Source organism: Pristiophorus japonicus, chromosome 30 (assembly GCF_044704955.1).
Source record: "Pristiophorus japonicus isolate sPriJap1 chromosome 30, sPriJap1.hap1, whole genome shotgun sequence".
NCBI classification, from domain to species: Eukaryota; Metazoa; Chordata; class Chondrichthyes; family Pristiophoridae; genus Pristiophorus; species Pristiophorus japonicus.
The window spans coordinates 3,801,102-3,818,847 of NC_092006.1; the positions used below are offsets into that span (position 1 = coordinate 3,801,102).

Sequence of the window (17,746 nt, forward strand, 5' to 3'; positions counted from 1 at the left end):
TTTCCCCCCGCCCCCCCCATCAGTCCCAACAACAGCTTGCGTTTATGTAATGCCTCGAATGTCTCAAGGTGCTTCACAGCGGTGATATAAGGCAACAGCAAAAATTTGGCACCGAACCACAAGAACAAATTAGGGCAGGTGACCAAAATCTTCGTCAAAGAGGTAGCATTTCAGGAGCGTCTTAAAGGAGCAAAGAGAGGTTTAGGGAGGGAGTTCCAGAGCTTGGGGCCCAGGGAGCTGAAGGCACGGCCACCGATGGTGGAGCGATTATAATCAGGGATGCTCAGGAGGGCAGAATTAGAGGAGTGCAGAGATCTCGGGGCGGAGGTGTGAAGGTTTATGTAATAACGGGACATATTGTAGACACAGAACATTTATTCAGGACGGTCTATGTTGCATTTTGGTAGGAATAACAAGGAGAGGCAATAGAATTGATATCAGATCGTCACCAAGAAATCCAATGGGGGAATTCAGGAGAATCTTCTTTACCCGGAGAGCGGTGAGAATGTGGAACTCGCTGCCACAGGGAGGGGTTGAGGCGAATAGTATCGATGCATTTAAGGGGAGGCTGGATAAACACATGAGGGAGAAGGGAATAGAGGGTTATGCCGATAGTTAGATGGGGAAAGACGGGAGGAGGCTCGAGTGGAGCGTAAACGCCGGCACGGACTGGTTGGGCCGAATGGTGTGTTTCTGTGCCGTATATCCCGTGTAATCCTGTGTAAACTGACGGGTACAATACTAAAGGGGGTGCATGAACAGAGACCCTCAGGGGTGGGGTCTGTGCACAAACCGTTAAAGGTGGCAGGACAGGTTGAGAACGCGGTTTAAAAATGCTTACGGGATACGGGGTAAGCCATTTAGGACCGAGATGAGGAGAAACTTCTTTCACTCAGAGAGTTGTGAACCTGTGGAATTCTCTACCGCAGAAAGTTGTTGAGGCCAGGTCGTTGGATATATTCAAAAGGGAGTTAGATGTGGCCCTTACGGCTAAAGGGATCAAGGGGTATGGAGAGAAAGCAGGAAAGGGGTACTGAGGTGAATGATCAGCCATGATCTTATTGAATGGTGGTGCAGGCTCGAAGGGCCGAATGGCCTACTCCTGCACCTATTTTCTATATTTCTATGTTTCATAAATAGAGGCATAGAGTACAAAAGTGCAGAAGGTATGATGAACCTGTATAAAACACTCAACTGGAGTATTGTGTCCAATTCTGGGTACCACACACTGGGAAGGATGTGAAGGCCTTGGAGAGGGTGCGGAGGAGATTGACCGGAATGGTTCCAGGGATAAGGGACTTCAGTGACGGGGAGAGACTGGAGAAGCTGGGGTTGTTCTCCTTGGAGCAGAGAAGGTTGAGAGGAGATTTGATCGAGGTGTTCAAAATCATGAGGGGTCTGGACAGGGTAGAGAGAGAGAAACTGTTCCCATTGGGGGAAGGGTGGAAAACCAGAGGACACAGATTTAAGGCGATTGGCAGAAGAACCAAAGGCGACATGAGGGAAAACGTTTTTCCGCAGCGAGTGGTTAGGATCTGGAATGCGCTGCCTGAGAGGGTGCTGGAGGCAGACTCAATCGTGGCTTTCAAACGGGAGTTGGATAAGTAGCTGAAGGAGAGAGATGTGTCGTGCTACGGGGAAAGGGCGGGGGAGTGGGATTGGCTGAGGTGCTCCTGCAGAGAGCCGGCACGGGCTCGACTGGCCCAATGGGATCCTCCTGTTTTGTAACCGTGCTGTGATTCTGGGTAGTGAGTAACACACTGGCCTGCTCTTCTCTGATCCTCGCTTTAGACCAAACTGATTGAGTGAAAGTCCCCTCTCTCCGAGTGGTAAGGTCTTGAATGAGGTCGTTTCAATCTCGTTGCTAACGAGTGTTGGCCCACAACACAAACTAGCACCAAATTAACAACCCCAACAAAGGCGGCCGCAGGTGAAGGAGGGGTTTATCAAAGCACATTATTGGGCGAGGGCTTTCAACATTTATTCATTCCTGGGATGTGGGCGTCGCTGGCAAGGCCGGCATTTATTGCCCGTCCCTAATTGCCCCTTGAGAAGGTGGTGGTGAGCCGCCTTCTTGAACCACTGCAGTCCGTGTGGTGAAGGTGCTCCCACAGTGCTGTTAGGGAGGGAGTTCCAGGATTGTGACCCAGCGACGATGAAGGAACGGCCGATATATTTCCCAGTGGGGATGGTGTGTGACTGGGAGGGGAACGTGGAGGTGGTGGGGTTCCCAGGCGTCTGCTGCCCTTGTCCTTCTAGCAGCGAATATGTGCTGGATCAAACCTACAGTCTCATTGGAACAGTGTAGAGGGAGCTTTACTCTGTATCTAACCCCGTGCTGTACCTGCCCTGGGAGTGTTTGATGGGACAGTGTAGAGGGAGCTTTACTCTGTATCTAACCCCGTGTTGTACCTGCCCTGGGAGTGTTTGATGGGACAGTGTAGAGGGAGCTTTACTCTGTATCTAACCCCGTGTTGTACCTGCCCTGGGAGTGTTTGATGGGACAGTGTTGAGGGAGCTTTACTCTGTATCTAACCCCGTGCTGTACCTGCCCTGAAAGTGTTTGATGGGACAGTGTAGAGGGAGCTTTACTCTGTATCTAACCCCATGCTGTACCTGCCCTGGAGGTGTTTGATGGGACAGTGTAGAGGGGGCTTTACTCTGTATCTAACCCCGTGCTGTACCTGCCCTGGGAGTGTTTGATGGGACAGCAGTCTACACTGTCCCTATCAGACACTCCCAGGTGCAGCGCAGTCACGTGAGTGCCAGGTACCTCCAGCGGCTATTCTGCATGCACTTGAAGACTATCCAACTGCAGGGGGCATCACAGCCCCACCTACTCCTGCCCTCTGTGGACATCCTGGTTGGTGTCACCGAATCGCAATCTGGAGTGGGTAACCTAGCAGATTATTTACCCTTTTCAATAGCCCAGGAGCACCCGGGTGAAACCTCCTTCCATCTTGGCCAGGATCAACTGACCCAACAAAGCCTTTGGACTGGACCTAGGACATTCTGGTCTGTTTGAGGTCCTGAAATTGAGTTTAGTCCGAATCCTTCTCTTTTACAAATGGAAAACAACAAAAACTTGTATTTATATAGCCCCTTTAATGCAGTGAAACATCCCAAGACGCTTCACAGGAGTGTTATGAGACAGCAAATTTGATACCGAGCCGCGTACAGAGATATTAGGGACAGGTGACCAAAAGCTGGGTCAAAGAGGTTGGGTTTTAAGGAGCATCTTAAAGGAGGAGAGGGAGGCGGAGAGGTTTAGGGAGGGAGTTCCAGAGCTTAGGGCCCAGGCAGCTGAAGGCACGGCCACCGATGGTGGAGTGATTATAATCAGGGATGTTCAGGAGGGCAGAATTAGAGGAGCGCAGATATCTCAGAGGTTGTTGTGGGGCTGGAGGAGGTTACAGAGATAGGGAGGGGTGTAGGGGCTGGAGGAGGTTACAGAGATAGGGAGGGGTGTAGGGGCTGGAGGAGGTTACAGAGATAGGGAAGGGTGTAGGGGCTGGAGGAGGTTACAGAGATAGGGAGGTGTGTAGGGGCTGGAGGAGGTTACAGAGATAGGGAGGTGTGTAGGGGCTGGAGGAGGTTACAGAGATAGGGAGGGGTGTAGGGGCTGGAGGAGGTTACAGAGATAGGGAGGGGTGTAGGGGCTGGAGGAGGTTACAGAGATAGGGAGGTGTGTAGGTGCTGGAGGAGGTTACAGAGATAGGGAGGGGTGTAGGGGTTGGAGGAGGTTACAGAGATAGGGAGGGGTGTAGGGGTTGGAGGAGGTTACAGAGATAGGGAGGGGCAAGAGCCATGGACAGATTTGAAAACAAGGATGAGAATTTTGAAATCGAGGCGTTGCTTAACCGGGAGCCAATGTCGGTCAGCGAGCACAGGGGGTGATCGGTGAGCGGGACTCGGTCCGAGTTAGGACACGGGGCAGCGAGCACAGGGGGTGATGGGTGAGTGGGACTGGGTGCGAGTTAGGACACGGGTCAGCGAGCACAGGGGGTGATGGGTGAGCGGGACTCGGTGCGAGTTAGGACACGGGTCAGCGAGCACAGGGGGTGATGGGTGAGCGGGACTCGGTGCGAGTTAGGACACGGGGCAGCGAGCACAGGGGGTGATGGGTGAGCGGGACTGGGTGCGAGTTAGGACACGGGGGCAGCGAGCACAGGGGGTGATGGGTGAGCGGGACTCGGTGCGAGTTAGGACACGGGGGCAGCGAGCACAGGGGGTGATGGGTGAGCGGGACTGGGTGCGAGTTAGGACACGGGGGCAGCGAGCACAGGGGGTGATGGGTGAGCGGGACTCGGTGCGAGTTAGGACACGGGGGCAGCGAGCACAGGGGGTGATGGGTGAGCGGGACTGGGTGCGAGTTAGGACACGGGGGCAGCGAGCACAGGGGGTGATGGGTGAGCGGGACTCGGTGCGAGTTAGGACACGGGGTCAGCGAGCGATGGGTGAGCGGGACTCGGTGCGAGTTAGGACACCCACTGTGCCATTCAGTTACATCATAGCCTCACTCGCTTTGATGTCCATCACTCACTCAGCTCTGCACTTTGTCTCTCCCTAAAATAGCCGCGTATTAATGCACCTCCTGTCTACGTTACGTGCCCTCAAGTCGATCGATGATTACCTCTGCCAGCCGCACTGTCAGAGGGCACTCCATGGCAAATTAGCCGACATGCTCACAGTGAGAGCATACCCAGCTTTAGAATCACACAACGGTACAGCGAGAAGGCCGTTCGGCCCATCGAGTCTGTGCCGGCTCTTTGGAAGATTTCCGAACCCCCCCCCCTCCTTTTTGAAGGTTCGCTAGAACCAGTCGCAAACGAACTTGCCTTTCTATAGCGCCTTTCACTCCCTCAGGACGTCCCAAAGCGCTTTACAGCCAATGAGGCACTTTGAAATGTGTGCTCACTGTTGGAATGTGGGAAACGCGGCAGCTCAATTTTGCGCACAGCAAGCTCCCCCACACAGCCATGTGATAACGACCCGGATCATCTGTTTTTGTGACGTTGGTTGAGGGATAAATATTGGCCCCAAGACACCGGGGAGAACTCCCCCTGCTCTTCTTCCAATAGTGGCCCCGGGATCTTTTACATCCACCTGAGAGGGCAGACGGGGCCTCGGTTTAACGTCTCGTCTTGAAAGACTGCACCTCTGACAGTTTGGCGCTCCGACAGTGTAGCACTCCCTCAGTACCACCCCTCCGACAGTGCGGAGCTCCCTCAGCACTGCCCCTCCGACAGTGCGGAGCTCCCTCAGTACCGCCCCTCCGACAGTGCGGCACTCCCTCAGTACCGCCCCTCCGACAGTGCGGCGCTCCCTCAGTACCGCCCCTCCGACAGTGCAGCACTCCCTCAGTACTGCCCCTCCGACAGTGCGGAGCTCCCTCAGCACTGCCCCTCCGACCGTGCGGCGCTCCCTCAGTACCGCCCCTCCGACAGTGCGGCACTCCCTCAGTACCGCCCCTCCGACAGTGTAGCACTCCCTCAGTACCACCCCTCCGACAGTGCGGAGCTCCCTCAGCACTGCCCCTCCGACCGTGCGGCGCTCCCTCAGTACCGCCCCTCCGACAGTGCGGCACTCCCTCAGTACCGCCCCTCCGACAGTGCGGCGCTCCCTCAGTACTGCCCCTCCGACAGTGCGGCACTCCCTCAGTACCGCCCCTCCGATAGTGCGGCGCTCCCTCAGTACTGCCCCTCCGACAATGCGGCGCTCCCTCAGTACTGCCCCTCCGTACCACCGCTCCGACAGTGCGGCACTCCCTCAGTACCGCCCCTCCGACAGTGCGGCGCTCCCTCAGTACCGCCCCTCCGACAGTGCGGCGCTCCCTCAGTACTGCCCCTCCGACAGTGCGGCGCTCCCTCAGTACTGCACTGGGAGTGTCGGCCTGTATTTTTTTGTGCTCGAGTCCCTGGAGTGGGACTCGAACCCACAACCTTTTGACTGAGAGGCGAGAGTGCTGCCCACTGAGTCACAGCTGACACTCGGGAAGGCTAAGCTATAAATATTCCAGACAACTGCGTCTTATGATATAATGAACCATTACGATATAATCGACTTGCGTCACTTTCAATTGCTCAATATACCCCATCGCGTGTTCAATAAGTTACAGGTCGCAAATGTAAATCATCTTAGAGAAAGAAATTCTGTGATACACAATTGTGGAGGCCATCTGCTGAATCGGGAGTCCTGTGCAACTCTCCCCACCTTTCAATCCCAATTTCAGGGAGAATTAGGGCTGAGTCACAACACAATTCCTCGTCTGGTTGAGTGTGGTATGATTCTTTTTAAAAGAATCTGCGACGCGAGCCAGAATCAACTTTGCCACCGAGCACCCCAGGACTTCAGAATGGACATACGCCAGCGACATTTAAATGCCAAGAGGGTGGATTTTTGCAGAAGGAACGCGTCTGGGGCTGCGGCCCTCTCTCATTGCAGCCCCCCGCCCCTGTGGGCAAAGAGACTGTGTGGAACTGGGAGCACTGCTTGCAAATAGACATCACGTCATAGTTGCACACCCAGCCTCGCAAACACAGGCAGACAAGGCCACAGCGAGATTGCAAAACCTTGTCATGAGGGAGGGGAGGGGAGTTATTGCACAGAGGCAGGAGGGTTGGGAGGAGGGGAATTTTTGCACAGAGGCAAGAGGATTGGGAGGAGGAGGAGGAATCATTGCACAGAGGCAGGAGGATTGGGAGGAGGAGGAGGAATCATTGCACAGAGGCAGGAGGATTGGGAGGAGGGGAATTTTTGCACAGAGGCAGGAGGATTGGGAGGTGGGGGGGGGGGGGGAGGAGGAGGAGGAATCATTGCACAGAGGCAGGAGGGTGTAAACCTTTAAAAAAATATATATATACATGTCATTGCATCCAACGTTAAATGCACCCCACACCCCACACACACACACACACTTTTTTCTTTAAGCACCGAATAAGCAAAGAACCCAACTTGCAAAAAAAAAACCCTCTCCTGCCTGTCTCAAATGGCATTGTTGATGATGAACAACACGACTCCCATTTGCTCAGTGCCACTCGCAGTTTCAATGCAAAAAAAAAGAAATCTCGATTTGCGAGCTGCATTTGATGCCCACAGCCCGAGCCCTCTCGTTTTCTGGCTTGAGGAAGAGGCGAGAGAGGCGGGCCTGACGGCCCCAGCTGCCCTTTAGTATTCAGGGAAGGTTGCATTTAAGTAGACAGCGTTGAAATCTTTGGCAATTTTTTTTGTTGCAATGAATCGGACTTTGTCACTTACCGAAGGAGGGTCTGATAGTGGTCATTTCAGCCATTTGGCCGCTGGGTCGTGCCTTTTCCAGTTTATTTGCACCTTATTTTCTTGCTGAAGGTGTGCTTTTTATTGTGCATGCAGCAGAGGTGCAGGCTGTGCCGGTCCCGGCTGCAGGAGGCAATGCTGCGTTGCGTTAAGATGCTCCGCTGGCCCCTGAATTGTCTCTTGTCTCTTCGTCTCTCGCATCAGCACCGCAGCCGCGGCGAGCTCCGGCGGAATGAGCCGAGCGCTGCCTTCGGCAATCTCCGGCCCGGCCAGTGGGCGGGGCCTGCTCCCCTTCCTCACGGAAAGAGCCGAGCGGCTCCCTTCGGCTATTTAAAGGGGCCACGCTCCGCCTAAACAACTTTTTAAAGCCACCCCACCCCAACCAAACTCAGTGCATCTGTGACCAGAACATGTCTTAAAAGTGCAGCTCGGTGCCTCTAAGGGCGGACTGCTTGGCGTTTACGCGACTTGCCTTTTGCACCGCGCTTTTTCACGTAGAAAATGGGTGCAGCAGTAGGCCATTCGGCCCTTCGAGCCTGCACCGCCATGCAATATGATCATAGAAACAGAAAAAATAGGTGCAGGAGTAGGCTATTCGGCCCTTTGAGCCTGCATCGCCATTCAATATGATCATAGAAACAGAGAAAATAGGTGCAGGAGTAGGCTATTCGGCCCTTTGAGCCTGCACCGCCATTCAATATGATCATAGAAACAGAGAAAATAAGTTCAGGACTAGGCTATTCGGCCCTTTGAGCCTGCACCGCCATGCAATATGATCATAGAAACAGAGAAAATAGGTGCAGGAGTAGGCTATTCAGCCCTTTGAGCCTGCACCGCCATGCAATATGATCATAGAAACAGAGAAAATAGGTGCAGGAGTAGGCTATTCAGCCCTTTGAGCCTGCACCGCCATTCAATATGATCATAGAAACAGAGAAAATAGGTGCAGGACTAGGCTATTCAGCCCTTCGAGCCTGCACCACCATTCATTCCTTATCGTTCAAAAATCTGTCTATCTCCAACTTGAATATATTTAATGACCCAGCCTCCACAGCTCTCTGGGGCAGAGAATTCCACAGATTCACCACCCTCAGAGAAGAAATTCCTCCTCATCTCCGTCTTAAATGGGCGACCCCTTATTCTGAAACTATGCCCCTAGTTCTAGAAACATAGAAAATAGGTGTAGGAGTAGGCCATTTGGCCCTTCGAGCCTGCACCACCATTCAATATGATCATGGCTGATCATTCACCTCAGTACCCCTTTCCTGCTTTCTCTCCACACCCCTTGATCCCTTTAGCCCTAAGGGCCACATCTAACTCCCTTTTGAATATATCCAATGAACTGGCCTCAACAACTCTCTGCGGTAGAGAATTCCACAGGTTAACAATTCTCTGAGTGAAGAAGTTTCTCCTCATCTTGGTCCTAAATGGCTTACCCCTTATCCTTAGACTGTGACCCCTGGTTCTGGACTTCCCGGGAACATCCTTCCTGCCTCTAACCTGTCCAATCCCGTCAGAATTTTATATGTTTCAATGAGATCCCCTCTCATCCTTCTAAACTCCAGTGAATACAGGCCGAGTCGATCCAGTCTCTCATATGTCAGTCCTGTCATCCCGGGAATTAGTCTGGTGAACCTTCGCTGCACTCCCTCAATAGCAAGAACGTCCTTCCTCAGATTAGGAGACCAAAACTGTACACAATATTCCAGGTGTGGTCTCACCAAGGCCCTGTACAACTGCAGCAAGACCTCCCTGCACCTATACTCAAATCCTCTCGCTATGAAGGCCAACATGCCATTTGCTTTCTTCACCGCCTGCTTTAACTGCATGGCAACTTTCAATGACTGACGTACCATGACACCCAGGTCTCGTTGCAACAACAACAACAACTTCTATTTAGATAGCGCTGTGGATCATGTACAGTCGACACCTCAAGTCGCTGGAGAAATACCACCAACGATGCCAACGCAAGATCCTACAAATCCCCTGGGAGGACAGACGCACCAACGTTAGGGTCCTCGACCCAGGCAAACATCCCCAGCATCGAAGCACTGACCACACTCGACCAGCTCCGCTGGGCAGGGCCACATTGTCCGCATGCCCCCAGACACGAGACTCCCAAAGCGAGCGCTCTACTCGGAACTCCTTCACGGCAAATGAGGCAAAGGTGGGCAGAGGAAACGTTAAAAGGGACCACCCTCAAAGCCTCCCTGATAAAGTGCGACATCCCCACCGACACCTGGGAGTCCCTGGGCCCAAAGACCAGTCCGCCCTAAGTGGAGGAAGTGCATCCGGGAGGGCGCTGAGCACCTCGAGTCTCGTCGCCGAGAGCGTGCAGAAACCAAGCGCAGGCAGCGGAAGGAGCGTGCGGCAAACCAGTTCCACCCACCCCTTCCCTCAACCACTGTCTGTCCCACCTGTGACAGGGACTGTGGCTCTCGTATTGGACTGTTCAGCCACCTAAGGACTCATTTTAAAAGTGGAAGCGATTCTGAGGGACTGCCTCTGCTGATAAAAACATAGGAAATAGGAACAGGAGGAAGCCATTCGGCCCCTCGAGCCTGCTCCGCCATTTAATACGATCATGGCTGATCTGATCATGGACTCCGCTCCACTTCCCCGCCTGCGCCCCATAACCCAAGGTGCTTCACAAGAGTATTATGAGATTTTAAAATTTGACACCGAGCCGCAGAAGTAGAAATTAGGGCAGGTGACTAAAAGCTTGGTCAAAGAGGGAGGTTTTAAGGAGCATCTTGAAGGAGGAGAGAGAGAGAGAGATGGAGAGGTTTAGGGAGGGAATTCCAGAGCTTGGGGCTCTGGCAACAGAAGGTACGGCCACCAATGGTGGAGCGATTATAATCAGGGATGCTCAAGAGGGCAGAATTAGAGGAGCGCAGACATCTCAGGGGGGGTTGTGGGGCTGGAGGAGGTGACAGAGATAGGGAGGGGTGTAGGGGCCGGAGGAGGTTACAGAGATAGGGAGGGGTGTAGGGTCCGGAGGAGGTTACAGAGATAGGGAGGGGTGTAGGGGCTGGAGGAGGTTACAGAGATAGGGAGGGGTGTAGGGGCTGGAGGAGGTTACAGAGATAGGGAGGGGTGTAGGGGCTGGAGGAGGTTACAGAGATAGGGAGGGGTGCAGGGGTTGGAGGTTACAGAGATAGGGAGGGGTGTAGGGGCTGGAGGAGGTTACAGAGATAGGGAGGGGTGTAGGGGCTGGAGGAGGTTACAGAGATAGGGAGGGGTGTAGGGGTTAGAGGTTACAGAGATAGGGAGGGGTGTAGGGTCTGGAGGAGGTTACAGAGATAGGGAGGGGGTGAGGAAGCCATAGAGGGATTTGAAAACAAGGATGAGAATTTTGAAATCGAGGTGTTGTTTAACCGGGGGCCAATGTAAGTCAGCGAGCACAGGGGGTGATGGGTGAGTGGGACTCGGTGTGAGTTAGGACACGGGGGCAGCGAGCACAGGGGGTGATGGGTGAGTGGGACTCGGTGTGAGTTAGGACACGGGGGCAGCGAGCACAGGGGGCGATGGGTGAGCGGGACTCGGTGCGAGTTAGGACACGGGGGCAGCGAGCACAGGGGGTGATGGGTGAGTGGGACTCGGTGTGAGTTAGGACACGGGGGCAGCGAGCACAGGGGGCAATGGGTGAGCGGGACTCGGTGCGAGTTAGGACACGGGGGCAGCGAGCACAGGGGGCGATGGGTGAGTGGGACTCGGTGTGAGTTAGGACACGGGGGCAGCGAGCACAGGGGGCGATGGGTGAGCGGGACTCGGTGCGAGTTAGGACACGGGGGCAGCGAGCACAGGGGGTGATGGGTGAGTGGGACTCGGTGTGAGTTAGGACACGGGGGCAGCGAGCACAGGGGGTGATGGGTGAGTGGGACTCGGTGTGAGTTAGGACACGGGGGCAGCGAGCACAGGGGGCGATGGGTGAGCGGGACTCGGTGCGAGTTAGGACACGGGGGCAGCGAGCACAGGGGGTGATGGGTGAGTGGGACTCGGTGTGAGTTAGGACACGGGGGCAGCGAGCACAGGGGGCGATGGGTGAGCGGGACTCGGTGCGAGTTAGGACACGGGGTCAGTGAGCACAGGGGGTGATGGGTGAGTGGGACTCGGTGTGAGTTAGGACACGGGGGCAGCGAGCACAGGGGGTGATGGGTGAGTGGGACTGGGTGTGAGTTAGGACACGGGGCAGCGAGCACAGGGGGTGATGGGTGAGTGGGACTGGGTGTGAGTTAGGACACGGGGTCAGCGAGCACAGGGGGCGATGGGTGAGCAGGACTCGGTGCGAGTTAGGACATGGGGCAGCCGAGTTTTGGATCACCTCCAGTTTAACCAAAGGCGACAGACGAAACAAATTTTTTCCGCAGCGAGTGGTTAGGATCTGGAACGCGCTGCCTGAGAGGGTGCTGGAGGCAGACTCAATCGTGGCTTTCAAAAGGGAATTGGATAAGTAGCTGAAGGAGAGAGATGTGCAGGGGTACGGGTAAGGGCGGGGGAGTGGGACTGGCTGAGGTGCTCCTGCAGAGAGCCGGCACAGGCTGGACAGGCCGAAGGACCTCCTTCCCTGCTGTAATCGTTCTACAGTTGTATCAGTCTTTGGCCAGGCAGTTTACAATTAAAATTACCCCCATTTTAAACAGAGGGAGCTGTGCTTAGCTATGAATGTGAGCAACTGAACATGGGTTGCATTTAAAGTACAAATTCAGCCAATCTCGTGCCTTGGGACTTGGCAGAAAACAGCTGTGAGTCAGAACATCATGGGTTCAGATTCTGCACCCGGACCTGAGCACATAATGCAGGCTGACACTGCAGTGCAGTACTGAGGGAGTGCCGCACTGTCGGAGGGGCAGTACTGAGGGAGCGCCGCACTGTCGGAGGGGCAGTACTGAGGGAGTGCCGCACTGTCGGAGGGGCAGTACTGAGGGAGCGCCGCACTGTCGGAGGGGCAGTACTGAGGGAGCGCTGCACTGTCGGAGGGGCAGTACTGAGGGAGCGCTGCACTGTCGGAGGGGCAGTACTGAGGGAGCGCCGCACTGTCGGAGGGGCAGTACTGAGGGAGCGCTGCACTGTCGGAGGGGCAGTACTGAGGGAGTGCCGCACTGTCGGAGGGGCAGTACTGAGGGAGTGCCGCACTGTCGGAGGGGCAGTACTGAGGGAGCGCCGCACTGTCGGAGGGGCAGTACTGAGGGAGCGCTGCACTGTCGGAGGGGCAGTACTGAGGGAGTGCCGCACTGTCGGAGGGGCAGTACTGAGGGAGTGTCGGAGGGCGGTACTGAGGGAGCGCCGCACTGTTGGAGGGGCAGTACTGAGGGAGTGCCGCACTTTCGGAGGGGCAGTACTGAGGGAGTGTCGGAGGGCGGTACTGAGGGAGCGCCGCACTGTTGGAGGGGCAGTACTGAGGGAGCGCCGCACTGTCGTGTGGCAGCGTTGAGGGAGTGCCGCACTGTCGGAGGTGCAGTACTGAGGGAGCCCCGCACTGTCGGAGGGGCAGTACTGAGGGAGTGCCGCACTGTCGGAGGGGCGGTACTGAGGGAGCGCCGCACTGTCGGAGGGGCAGTACTGAGGGAGCGCCGCACTGTCAGAGGGGCAGTACTGAGGGAGCGCCGCACTGTCGGAGGGACGGTACTGAGGGAGTGCCACAATCCCTACAACCCTCCCTATCTCTGTAACCTCCTCCAGCCTTAGAACCCTCCGAGATCTATGCACTCCTCCAATTCTGGCCTCTTGCCCCTCCCCCGATTTCCATCGCTCCACCATCGGTGGCCGTGCCTTCAGCTGCCTGGGCCCCAAGCTCTGGAACTCCCTCCCTAAACCTCTCCGCCTCTCTCTCCTCCTTTAAGACTCTCCTTAAAATCCGCCTCTTTACGTAAGAACATAAGAAATAGGAGCAGGAGATGGCCATTTGGCCCCCCGAGCCTGCTCCGCCTTTCAATACGATCATGGTTGATCCGATCATGGACTCAGCTCCACTTCCCTGCCCGCCCCCTTATTCTCTTATCATTTAAGAAACTGTCTATTTCTGCCTTAAATTTATTCAATGTCCCAGCTTCTACAGCTCTCTGAGGCAGTGAATTCCACAGATTTACAACCCTCTGGGAGAAGAAATTCCTCCTCATCTCTATTTTAATGGGCGGCCCCTTATTCTAAGACTATGCCCCCTAGTTCTAGTCTCCCCCATCAGTGGAAACATCCTCTCTGCATCCACCTTGTCAAGCCCCCTCATAATCTTATACGTTTCGATACGATCACCTCTCATTCTTGTTTGACCTAGCTTGTGGTCACCTAATATCTCCTTACAAAAGGAAAATACAGCGGATGCTGGAATCCGAAAATGCTGGAAATCTCAGCGGGTCGGGCAGCATCTGTGGAGAGAGAGAAACAGAGTTAACGTTTCGGGTCGATGACCCGTCGTCAGAACTGGAAAAGTTCGAGATGTAAACCTGATTCTTCAGGAAGTGCAGGGGCAGTGAATGGGGGAGGGAAGGTCAGTGATAGGGTGGAAGGCAGGCGAGATGAGAGAGGCAAAAGGGGATGATGGGCCGAATTGAGATGGTAATGGCACAAGAAACAAAAGATGAGTCTAGATGGGGTGTGAATAGTGGAATGACCACCAGCTGCCGTGGGAAAGAGAGAGAGAAAAAGCGGAGAAAATACAACAAACCTTGGCCCGTATTTTTTTTCTTCATTGGCTGTAAAGCGCTTTGGGATGTCTGATGGTGGTGAAAGGCGCTTTATAAATGCCTTTCTTTTAATGTAATATGAAATTAGAAATCATTGGTAAATTAGATTAACACCTAAAATTAAACATTAGATTAATAAATGAAATTAAAAATTAGATCAATAAATGAAATTAAAAATCAGATTACTAATGAAATTAAAAATTAGAATAGATGAAGTTAATAATTCGATCAATAAATGAAATTAAAAATTAGATCAATAAATGAAATTAAAAATTAGAATAGATGAAGTTAATAATTAGATCAATAAATGAAATTAAAAATCAGATTACTAATGAAATTAAAAATTAGAATAGACGAAGTTAATAATTAGATCAATAAATGAAGTTAATAATTAGATCAATAAATGAAGTTAAAAATTAGATCAATAAATAAACTTAAAAATCATTGGTAAATGAGATAAATGGATGTAATTAAAAATTAGATTCAGGCCTGAAATTACAAATGATTAGTCAGTGAGTTTAGTGCCAGAGACCAGTAAAGGAGTGTAATAATGTGAAGGAGGAGGAACAGTCTCAGTGAGCAGAGGAGGAGGAGGGCTGCAGGATTGAGGGGAGGAGGGCTGGAGGATTGAGGGAGGAGGGCTGGAGGATTGAGGGAGGAGGGCTGGAGGGGTTGAGGGAGGAGGGCTGGAGGATTGAGGGAGGAGGGCTGGAGGATTGAGGGAGGAGGATTGAAGGAGGAGGGCTGGAGGATTGAGGGAGGAGGATTGAAGGAGGAGGGCTGGAGGATTGAGGGAGGAGGGCTGGAGGATTGAGGGAGGAGGGCTGGAGGATTGAGGGAGGAGGGCTGGAGGGGTTGAGGGAGGAGGGCTGGAGGATTGAGGGCTGAAGGATTGAGGGAGGAGGGCTGGAGGATTGAGGGAGGAGGGCTGGAGGGAGGAGGGCTGGAGGATTGAGGGAGGAGGGCTGGAGGATTGAGGGAAGAGGATTGAGGGAGGAGGATTGATTGAGGGAGGAGGGCTGGAGGGTTGAGGGGAGGAGGATTGAGGAGGGCTGGAGGGGTTGAGGGAGGAGGGCTGGAGGATTGAGGGAGGAGGGCTGGAGGATTGAGGGAGGAGGATTGAGGGAGGAGGATTGATTGAGGGAGGAGGGCTGGAGGATTGAGGGAGGGCTGGAGGGGTTGAGGGAGGAGGGGTTGAGGGCTGGAGGGGAGGAGTTGAGCAGCGAGGGCTGCGCGGCGTTGCCCCGGGCAACAGCGGGAGGCGGGGTCCCAGAACCTTTGAGCAAGGGTTCGCGGGGGGGGGCCCTCCAACCGGAAGCCGACAGCCAGCCAGCCCGCCCGCCCCGGAAGTCGGGACGGGGGGACGGGGGCCTGCCGGTTGCCAGGGGAGACCGGGCGGGAAGGTAACGGCGGAGCGGGCGGCTTAGGCCTCAGGCTCCCTCAGCACCGCCCCTCCGACAGTGCGGCACTCCCTCAGCACCGCCCCTCCGACAGTGCGGCACTCCCTCAGCACCGCCCCCCCACACACACACACAGAGCCGGGACGATGCTGCCCGCCCAGAAGAGGAAAGCGCCGCCGCCGTCGTCGTCGTCGGGCTCGCCTCAGCGGGCCAAGTGCGCCCGCGCAGACCTGCCTCCGTGCCGGCCCGCGCCGGGAGACGCCGGAGCTCACCTCCCCGAGGCCGGCGGCGGCGGCGACCGGGACCGGGACCGGGACGTGGCGGACCAGCGGCGGGAAGCCCGGGCCCAGGGCCCACGGCAGGCGGAGGCGGAGGCGGCCAGCGTTGCCGGGGAAACGACGGCCGGGGGAGACGACGCCGAGGATGATGGCCCGTCAGCAGGTGAAGGGAAGGGAAGGGGGCCCCTTCCCCCCCAGCGTGTTATTTTGGGGGGAGGGGGGAGGGGAGAACGTGCATCTCTCTAGCGCCTTGCACAGCCTCAGAACGTCAGCAAAGCGCTATTTTATTTTTGTGCAGCCGTGGATTTTATGATCCTTGCTCGGCCCAGTCTTCGGGAGGTTTCTTTTCGAGGATGTACCGAGCAGAGTGGACAAGGGGGGGGGGAGAGGGAGAGGGAGGGGTGGGGGGAGAGGGAGGAGGGAGGAGGGAGGGGGGGGGGGGAGAGGGAGGAGGGAGGGGGGGGAACCAGTGGACGTGGTGTATTTGGACTTTCGAAAAGGCTTTTGACCAAGGTCCCGCACAACATAGAAACATAGAAAATAGGTGCAGGAGCAGGCCATTCGGCCCTTCTAGCCTGCACCGCCATTCAATGAGTTCATGGCTGAACATTCAACTTCAGTACCCCCTTCCTGCTTTCTCGCCATACCCCTTGATCCCCCGAGTAGTAAGGACCTCATCTAACTCCTTTTTGAATATATTTAGTGAATTGGCCTCAACAACTCTCTGTGGTAGAGAATTCCACAGGTTCACCACTCTCTGGGTGAAGAAGTTCCTCCGCATCTCGGTCCTAAATGGCTTACCCCTTATCCTTAGACTGTGACCCCTGGTTCTCGACTTCCCCAACGTTGGGAACATTCTTCCTGCAGCCAACCTGTCTAAACACCGTCAGAATTTTAAACGTTTCTATGAGGTCCCCTCTCACTCTTCTGAACTCCAGTGAATACAAGCCCAGTTGATCCAGTCTTTCTTGATAGGTCAGTCCCGCCATCCCGGGAATCAGTCTGGTGAACCTTCGCTGCACAAGAGATTAATGCGACCCCCACTTTGCCCCTTCTCGTAAATCCACGCTTGACTTGGACCGACCCTGTCGCCGCTTTCCAAATGCGCAATGCTGTTGAATCTTTAATAATTGATTCCAACATTCCCCCCCCCCCCCGGCCGCCGCCACCGATGTCAGGCTGACCGGTCGATAATTCCCTGTTTTCTCTCTCCCCTCACTTTTTTTAAACCAAAAAAGTGGGGTTACATTAGCTACCCTGTGTGCAAAATTAAAGCACATGGTATTGGGGGTAATGTACTGACGTGGAGAGAGAACTGGTTGGCAGACGGGAAGCAGAGAGTCGGGATAAACGGGTCCTTTTCGGAATGGCAGGCAGTGACTAGTGGGGGTGCCGCAGGGCTCCAGCTCTTTACAATATACATCAATTATTTGGACGAAGGAATTGAGTGTACTATCTCCCCAAGTTTGCAGATGACACTAAGCTGGGTGGCGGTGTGAGCTGTGAGGAGGGCGCTCGGAGCGTGCAGGGTGACTTGGGCAGGTTAGGTGAGCGGGCAAATGCGTGGCCGATGCAGTGTAATGTGGATAAAATGTGAGGTTATCCACTTTGGGGGCAAAAACGCAAAGGCAGAATATTATCTGAATGGTGACAGATTAGGAAAAAGGGGAGGTGCAACGAGACCTGGGTGTCATGGTACATCAGTCATTGAAAGTTGGCATGCAGGTACAGCAGGCGGTGAAGAAGGCAAATGGCATGTTGGCCTTCATAGCGAGGGGATTTGAGTATAGGAGCAGGGAGGTCTTACTGCAGTTGTACAGGGCCTTGGTGAGGCCTCACCTGGTATATTGTGTTCAGTTTTGGTCTCCTAATCTGAGGAAGGACGTTCTTGCTATTGAGGGAATGCAGCGAAGGTTCACCAGACTGATTCCCGGGATGGCAGGACTGACATATGAGGAGAGACTGAATCAACTGGGCCGTTATACACTGGAGTTTAGAAGGATGAGAAGGTATGCCATAGAAACATATAAAATTCTGACGGGATTGGACAGGTTAGATGCAGGAAGAATGTTCCTGATGTTGGGGAAGTCCAGAACCAGGGGTCACAGTC

General features: G+C 54.5%; 2 protein-coding genes across 2 annotated transcripts in view; one reads left to right on the plus strand and one right to left on the minus strand.

The window, feature by feature from the left end:
• LOC139240238 (synaptotagmin-11-like) overlaps positions 1–14,027 on the minus strand; it is a 30,885-nt gene extending 16,858 nt beyond the window's left edge. The window contains exon 1 of the mRNA XM_070868719.1: positions 13,940–14,027. Coding sequence (XP_070724820.1) covers positions 13,940–13,964 — 25 coding nt within the window. The 5' untranslated portion in view covers positions 13,965–14,027. The remainder of the gene's footprint in view (positions 1–13,939) is intronic.
• A 1,294-nt stretch (positions 14,028–15,321) lies between these two features.
• Positions 15,322–17,746, plus strand: part of LOC139240160 (GON-4-like protein) — a 72,650-nt gene continuing 70,225 nt past the window's right edge. Inside the window, exon 1 of the mRNA XM_070868559.1 lies at positions 15,322–15,799. Coding sequence (XP_070724660.1) covers positions 15,505–15,799 — 295 coding nt within the window. The 5' untranslated portion in view covers positions 15,322–15,504. The remainder of the gene's footprint in view (positions 15,800–17,746) is intronic.